The 8,987-nt window shown below is 35.8% G+C and overlaps 1 protein-coding gene across 1 annotated transcript in view; it reads right to left on the bottom strand.

Annotated features, from left to right (window-relative positions):
- LOC128248075 (mucin-like protein) overlaps nucleotides 1-8,987 on the bottom strand; it is a 48,618-nt gene that overhangs the window by 37,331 nt on the left and 2,300 nt on the right. The window contains exons 2-5 of the mRNA XM_052968488.1: nucleotides 6,989-7,181; nucleotides 5,238-5,492; nucleotides 4,698-4,841; nucleotides 2,883-3,086 (exon numbers count right to left, since the gene is read on the bottom strand). Of these exons, the coding sequence (XP_052824448.1) occupies nucleotides 2,883-3,086; nucleotides 4,698-4,841; nucleotides 5,238-5,492; nucleotides 6,989-7,055 (670 nt within the window). The 5' untranslated portion in view covers nucleotides 7,056-7,181. The remainder of the gene's footprint in view (nucleotides 1-2,882; nucleotides 3,087-4,697; nucleotides 4,842-5,237; nucleotides 5,493-6,988; nucleotides 7,182-8,987) is intronic.

The following is an 8,987-nucleotide window of genomic DNA, read 5'->3' as shown; positions in this document are numbered from 1 at the left end:
ATATATATATATATATATACAGTTATTATGTATTAAATTCGCTTACTAGTCATTGGTTTATAGAAGACACACGCCCAAGTTGTCGTACAGTGTGACTGAACTCAAAAGCTGGTGGTTACTAAGTGAGCTTCTGAACCACACAGTCATGATACGTTTTGAATTGAGATCGAGACTCCTAAATTTAGATGCTTAGATTCTCTGTACTCAGTTCAAAAACCGTCAAGATCAACTTAGTTTTTTCCTCTTCGGGGTTGGCGGTATTGTATGAATATCGGATTAAATGCCTTGTGGCACGGTATTTGTTCCTAGTCCTTGCATTTTGAGTGGTGCCTTTAGCAGAGCCAACTATTTTTTAATCATTCGAGACAGCTCAACGCTTCTGTGATACTGTCTTCCCTTCGTTCGTCTCATACGTTCTGTATTGACTGTAAAGGTACACAGTCTTCCTTCCTAACTAAAAATTAAAATGATATAATTTACTATTGTATTCTGAATATTACAGCGATAAACATTCAGTTATATGATTCCCATTTATTTATAGCCTGACTCTAACTGGGAGATTGTGTAGAATTTGAGGGGATCTGTCAGACGTTGAGGAATATTTCCAACTGGCAAACATTACTGCAGCTGATCGATTCTGTAGTTATTATTATTGCCGAAATAAGGCGGCGAGTTGTCAGTATCGTTAGCACGCCGAACAAAATGCTTGGCGGAATCTCGTCCGTCCTTATGTTCTGAGTTTAAATTCCGCATATGTCGACTTTATCATTCAGTCTTTCGGAGTCGATAAAATAAGTATCAGTTGCGCACTGGCTCCGATATAACCGACTAGCCCTCTCCCTAAAATTTCAGGCTTTGAGTCTAAAGTAGAAAGGATTATTACTGGTAAAATAAATACAGTGAACTGACAGAATCGTTAATGCGCCAAACAAAATGCTTAGCAGCATTTCTTCCGGCATTACATTCCGAGTTCAGACGAGGTCGACTTTAGCTTTCGCCCCTTTCGAAAGTCGATAAAATAAGTGCTACTTGAGCACTGGGAATTACATATTTGACACGCCTCCTTTTCTAATAGGCGTTGTGTGTATCATTGAACGGATTATTACTGATGGAATAATTTTCAAACTTGTTAAGCTTAATCATATTTCGTTTTGTTTGTTGTTGTTTTTAAGAATTTCACTTCGAATGTATTCCACATTTTTGCTATCGGGTTCTATACTCACCCAGTTACATAGACACACATATACAAATACATGTATGAATACGTGTGTGTGTTTGATTTTATATGAAAGTATAAATATAAATGATATAACATTAACCAGATGGATTACTCAATAGTTTTTCTTAGGGTACATATTTGTTACCTTTTACACAAATAAGATTGATTTTGGCTAGTGACATGAAACTCTCTGCTTGCTCAACATTATCACGGTCTGATGACGGCGAACAATTCGAAACTTTAAATCACTGTCAATCTTTCCCTTAGAAACATATGTATATATATATATATATATGTCTGTTTGTGTGTGCGCGCTTGAGTGTATGTGTGCTTTGTACGCATTTGTGAGTGTGTGTGTATATGTATTTGTAACAAATATATAATAATTGTGTACAGTAAGACAAGGAACTTTCAAGTTTCAATTAACTACGATGCCCTACAGAGATATCTGCACGCCTAATGTACAAGGATATATCTCATTGCGGCGCATACAGTACAGTTTGGAAATTTATGAAATGGAAAGAAATTATTGATTGACGTTATTAATAAGGCAGACTTTTATTGCTAAGAAATAAATTAAGTAAACAATTGCAGCGTGGAAGGTGTTTATAAGCCATTTAAGAAACACACAAAAACCGTTAGATTCACTTCAATATTTATATTTAATTTACCAAAATATTTTCGTCGCTTTGAGACTGCCACCTGTTCACTGACAAAATTTCGTGCTGCATCTTTAATGTAATATATACTATACTTAAATTTGGACCTTTCTATTGCAGCATTATATTATGAGGCGGCTTTCTCAAAAGGCGCCTCATAATATAATGCTGCAATAGAAAGGTTCATTAAATGTGCTGTATGTCTTGGCATTTGGGATATGCATTCATGACTTCCAGCCAGTGTACAAATATTTTGTCAGTGAACAGGTCACGGTCTGAAAACGACGAAAATATTTTGGCAAATTAAATTTAAATGTTGAAGTGAACCTAACGGTTTTTGTGTGTTTCTTAAATGGCTTCACACTGCAATTGTTGGTTATATCACTTTAAGCCAGTTTTAAAGACAGTAATCTTGGTGTTTAAAGCCTAGCAAATGAGAAGGATGATTGTCCAATTCAACTGTTCGTCTCAGGGTCTAGGAAGAGAACGTCGGCGATGGTAGAGCCGAGGTAGTTAAATTCATGCATTACCTCAAGCTTGTTGTTGATAGTGATGGTGGGGAGGTGTGCTTGGCGCTTTGGCCCAATACTTTGGTCTTCTATACATATACAGACATATAGAGTCTTATGTACATATACTTTAGTCTTATGTACATATGCAGAAATATATAGTACTTTGGTCTTATATACATATACAGACATACATGTATTACCGTGTCGTATTTATGGTTTTGTACTCGAGCAAAGATTGAATGAAATGACACGCATTAATTTCTCTCAGTATTCCAGCCATTTAGTTTTCTATGTGTCTGTGGCCTTCATGAATGTGATCAATCTTACTTGATAATTCAGGGCTTCAACTATTGCACTTGTAGCTTTGACTGACGGAAGGGTAATCAGTTATTAATCATTTATTTTTTTTGTTCTAATAACATCTGTCTCTATAGTTGATCAGTTGCCTAGTGGCAAACATAGTGAAAAATATAATACAATTATTTTACTTACAATGTTGACCAAAGTTATAAAAAATATCCCTTTCACTTGAATTTTCAGGCAAAACAGTCCCATTTGGTGTTGTGAGATCATCCGTCTTGTTATCATTATACACTCCCATCAGACCGCTGGTTACTGTAGTGTTTTTGAAGTCTTCTGGTAAACTCACGGTTACTGCAAGCATGCGAATACCAACTGTCACTGATACATCAACACCTAGAAAGATAAGAATAATTATAACCTTTTTGGACCTTCGAAATATGATGCTGAAAAGAATTAACAGCGGAAAGTATCATAGCCATGCCAAGTAAATTTTGAAAGAACTGATTTTCTTTCTAACCGATTGTTTTAGAATATTTTTCAAACATTTGATTAGTTTTCTGTTTCTGTTCTATGGTTGTCATGTCATTTTCTTAGATTGCATTAGAAACTAATTAGAAGATAAATGTAATAAAAGTGTTTTAATTATTATAGCCACCTAAAAGTATTTGTTGTCTCCAGGGCAAGACTAGACTTTTCCAGTAGCCTTGGCCCTTCATCAATTTCCTTGTCACAATTTATTTTAGTGCGACCCTACATATCCCTTTAATTCTGTATTAGTGTTTTACTCTTAAAGTAGTAAAGTTGTTCTCAAACAATTTGTGCAATGTCGACATTTAATACCTGGTCAGAAATATTTCTTCAAGTTAAGATTCTACTTTTACCTTCTTATTAGTCCTATGTTTTTTCTTATACTTTGCAGTGTAAGAGAAGAGAAAACCCAAGTATGGTTGATGGCCTCCATTGCACAAAAATGGAAATTAAGGACAACATTTCTAATTGAGTAACTGATGTGCAAACAACTAGGTATCGACACTTAATACTTGATTTAGAAGTGCACTTCAAATTTTGTTCATGTTATCAGCCTCGTTTTATATTCTGAGCGTTTTTGTGCCCCAGAAGATTAAAGAGTTTTCTAAGCAACATTATGCAGAATTATCCTTTTGAATTCTATTGAATGGTCGTACGTAAATGTAACAATGTTGTCAAGGTTGTCAGCATATTTGGCTGAAGATTATGAAGTAGCTTCTATTATAACTTATTGCTAGAACTTGCTGGGGTTATAGTCATGTATTAGTATAAAAGAAATGAAATAATTTAATTTCGTGACCAAAATATTTTGCAATATTTTCATGTTGTATCAGGGTAATGGGCTTAGTTTCAGTTCACTGTTCTATATATCCCACCTTTGGGTAGAATACAACAAATTACAAAATGCAGCATATGAATTTTGCTGTCGAAATTTCCCGGACAAATCAAGAACAGCACATGAAGAGGCATTCACTAAGACAGCTCTCTTGACTAGAAGCATACTGACTGGAAAAAAGTCTTCTTTTACTCTAAGATACCATTTCCATATTATGAAGGGTTTATCGAAAAGTTTGTGAAAGGAATACATTTGTTGCTCACAGGCAGGGAGATTTAAGCGAAGCAAGTTAATGAAAATAAACTCTAGTTATCTCTTTTGTCACCGTATAAATTATATGTACGTTTTTGCCGTTGGTTTCGCCACGTGGAAATAGGCTTTAGTACTACTTATTTGTTTAAGATCTATTGCAGTGCCGCTGATCTAACTCATTCGAACTACCATATGATCCTAGTTTGCAAGGTCATTGCAATATATGAAAAATAACGGATGACTATCGTTATGGAGCAGGCGACTATCGTTATGGAGCAGATCATGGAAGACATCAAAATACAAAATATTTATTTCATATCACAATATTCCAAACAAGTTTCTATTGCGTTTGAAACAATTTTATTTAAGATTACATTAAATGAGCTTACCAGATGTGAATGTTAGAGACACCGACTGGTTAGTCTGGTTGTCACTATTTCTGATAATAAACAGGTCGGGGTCGGTCAGACTATAGTTAGAACGTGCTTGAAAATCCGATGTTTTATCAATACCATTGTGGTAGATGACCAAAGCTGAAATAGTAATAGTAAAGAATAAAAAAGTTACATCAGAGTAATGCCACTTTTAAACAATTTGGAAATAAACTAAATAAACTCTACAGATATTATTTTCTTAATTTTGGCACAAAGCCAGCAAGTTCGAAGGTGTGGATAAGCAGATTACATTAAACACAGTCCCGAAATGATGAAAAGCAAAGTCGATCTTGAAAGAATTGGAACTCAGAACGTAAAGACGAATGAAATGCCGATAAACTTTTTTGCCCGGAGTGCTAATGATCCTGTCAGATCACCGCCTTAAGCTCTGTAATATTCCTGCATGATACAAAAGCGTCAGGTTTTATTCACTACAACACTTCATCATTATAACATGTAAAATGAAATTAAGTTTGACAAATTAATAAAACTTACTCTTTTCATCAGAAGCTAGTTCAACCTGTGCAGAGGTATTGGTAATGAAGTCTTTCATTGCAAAAGCCGAAAATATCGTGGCGTTAATCAGAGTACCATTTGCATTTTTCGCCTGAGTGGTCCTTGCTTGAACCTCTAACATATTTATGTTTGTGGTTTTATTACTTACTCTTAGTAAGCTATATTCACCCAAACCATTAAAGGAGTATTTCAGGCCATCGAGAGTTTGAATATGAGGATCTCCAAACATCCAAGCTGTCAATATATTGAAATCAATGACAATTAAATTAACCAAGAAATTAATCATTTCATATGTTCTATTTATAAATATTGTATGCGGATGAAAGATCTAAACAGTTAATTGATATTAGTGTACAATATTGCAATAATGAGCAGATAAATATATATATAATTGACTGTCAGCTCCAAAAGCTTTTTTTATTTATTCTCTTTGTTTATTTCATCGTGTTCCTTTCTGTTGAAGAGCTCGAAACGTAAAAGACTTTCTCACCTTTCCGAGCTAATACACCTGTTTGTTGCTTATACACCTGTCTTCGTTTTTTGTTTTCTGTAAGTTCCAACTATACGTGTGTGTGTGTGTGTGTGTGTGTGTGTGTGTGTGTGTGTGTGTGTGTGTGTGTGTGTGTGTGTGTGTGTGTGTGTGTGTGTGTGTGTGTACGTGTACAATGTGTCTATATATAGAGTGTTAGGTGTGGTGTACGGATATTGAATACTGAGAAAGTGTCACCAGAATTTTGGAAAAAAATCTTTTTATTTATTCATTATTATTAACGCTTTCGTTCGTTTCTCGAACTTGTCAAATAGAATTTTGGGAATGTAGAAACAACTTGTTCATTGATATGAAACAGATGTTTTTTTTTAGTTTTGTTTAGAAGAGGAGAACATTTACTTTTTCGTGAGGTTCCAGGACAGTGAAGATAGATAGATTGACAGATAGATAGATAGATACATAGATACATACATACATACATAGAGGGGGAAGGGGGATCCCCCTTCCTATTCCCTATTCATTTATTTATTTAGTCATTTACCATTGTCTTGCAATAGGTTTAAGGATTGTGACTTCTTCAGGAAATCTTTCTTCCCTTCTTCCTTTCTTTTTTCCTTTTTCCTTCACTAAGATGCTAGAAGGAAGATTCTATGAAAATTTAAATACATATCTATGTATATGTGTGTGTGCTTGTGTGCCTGTGAGTTCATGCGTTTGGAAATGTTTAAGTTTATACTGTGCAATTTCGATGGTTTGCACTGAAAAACTAAAGTCACGTTTCCTGTTATTTCATGGTTTCGTATGAAAAAACATTAGTTCAATATTTACAAATTAAAAAAATATATACGTTACATCTACATTTAGAATAAAAAATGCAAATTATTCTCCGCTTTACTTTCAAACATTCAATTTTGAAGGAGTGGGGCAGTCGATTAGATCGACCCCAGTATGTAACTGGTACTTAACTTATAGATCCCGAAAGGTAAAGTCGACCTCGGCGGAATTTGAACTCAGAACGTAAAGACAGACAAATTACCGCTAAGCAGTTCGTCCGGTGTGCTAACGATTTTGTCAGCTCACTTCCTAACTGAAAAAATAATACAACAAATTACAAAGTTGAACTGCAATGAATTCCTAGAGTATTCCAAGATAATTGTAAGAAAATTAATTTTGCTGTATAGAAATGAAGAATGTTGATAATATTATCTTTTTATGCGCATCAGAGTACAGAACGTCTTACCTCTGAAGGGAATCCTGTAACCCCGACAGTAGTTTCTAGGCCTTCTCTGCCTGTAAAGGTAACACATATTGTTTTGCTCACAACAGTCTTGAAATGGTTGTTCGTCGTGCTGAAACCATTTTCTGTAGTTGAAGATGTAGTTGTACCTCTGATGAACACCATATGAAAGCCACCACGACGAATAGCAACATTTCTGAGAGGAGAAAGCAAGATAGTCCTTATTTTTTTGCTAAATGAGAATGAGATCCATTTGCTCACATAAATTTATTCTATGAAAAATTGACAATAATCACCAATCTATACATAACAGAATGCAAGAAAAACACTATATGAAATGTAAACAATAAGATTTCCTTTCACTCTATTTAACAGGTTTTCATACGAATAGTTCCATAATAAATTAGAATAACTGATACATGATACAAAGATACACAAATAGACAACATCGATCTTTACATTCATACATATATGCATACGTGTGCGTGTATTTGTGTGTGTGTGTGTGTGTGTGTGTGTGTGTGTGTGTGTATGTGTGTGTGTGTGCGTGTGTGAGTGTGTGTGGGTTTAACTTTTGATTTTTATCACTTGTTTCTGTTATTTGACTGCGGCCCGGCAGGAGCATCGCCTTAATGGGTTTTAATTGAGGAAATCGCCCCAAAATTTATTCTTTGTAAGTTAATTCTATATTTATTCTATAGGTTTCTTTTGCCGAATCTTTTAAGATACGCGGATGTAAACGTACCAGTATCGGTTGACAAGCGATGGGAAAAAGGGGAAATAGACACAAAGGAACGCACACATAAATGCACACACACGCGAACCTGTTCGTTGGCTATGTTGAGGCCAAAATATTCTCAACGGTCGTTATATTGACGACTGTATCGGTGCCACCTCACTCTCCTGCGAACATCTTGACTTGTTCCTCTCTTTTGTTCAATCCTTCCATCCTGCCCTCCACTTCTCCTGCACTATCTCTGACACCTCTGTCCCCTTACTTGACATTTCGGTCAGCATCCATCACTCCACTCTTAGCACCTCCATTCACTACAAACACACAGACTCACACTCTTAACTTCTCCTCCTCCCACCCTAAACACACCAAGCTTTCCATATCCTATTCCCAATTCCTCCGTCTACGCAGGCTCTGTAGTGACAGCCATGATTTTAGATATACAAGGTTTGCTATGGTAGTCTATAAATCTAAACTAAAAAGACAAATAATATCAGTGACAGGCAGAGTTTTCTTTGACATTTTGTTTATTAGCTTCCATGGTGTGGCTAAAGCAAGATGTTCTCTGTCTATCTCCCTAACTTCTTAGAGATTTTAGGTATTATTATACTAATGTGTCCATCTGTTCTAATTTAATAAAATTCTATGTCTTTGTGCAGCTGAGGATTGCTCTGAATTTTTAAATTGATGTAATGATTACATTGTTCAATTAAATGGAGTTGCATGAAACGATCGTACAGCATTGCCTCTGGATATCCTTGTTGCTTATTTTGATTTTAATCACCTTACTTTGAAATTGTATGGATAATACCGTACTAAATTCTGGTGCTTAAACTTAAGTACCATATTCACCTGAATTTAAATTTTTGCTGAACTCGCAGGAGTGTCTGTGTGGTAAGTACCTTGCTTACCAACCACATGGTTGCGGGTTCATTCCCACTGAGTGGCACCTTGGGCAAGTGTCTTCTACTATAGGCTCGGGGCGGCCAAAGCCTTGTGAGTGGATTTCGTAGACGGAAACTGAAAGAAGCTTGTCGTATATATGTATATATATATATGTATGTGTGTGTGTGCATATGTTTGTGTGTCTGTGTTTGTCACGCCCCAACATCGCTTGACAACCGATGGTGGCGTGTTCACCTCCACGTAACTTAGCGGTTCGGCAAAACAGACCGATAGAATAAGTACTAGGCTTCCAAAGAATAAGTCCTGGGGTCGATTTGCTCGACTAAACGCGGTGCTCCAGCATGGCCGCAGTCAAATGACTGA

This window comes from Octopus bimaculoides, chromosome 6, assembly GCF_001194135.2.
Source record: "Octopus bimaculoides isolate UCB-OBI-ISO-001 chromosome 6, ASM119413v2, whole genome shotgun sequence".
NCBI classification, from domain to species: Eukaryota; Metazoa; Mollusca; class Cephalopoda; order Octopoda; family Octopodidae; genus Octopus; species Octopus bimaculoides.
The sequence above is the reverse complement of the archived record's forward strand: the minus strand, read 5'-3'. Positions and strand labels throughout refer to the sequence as shown.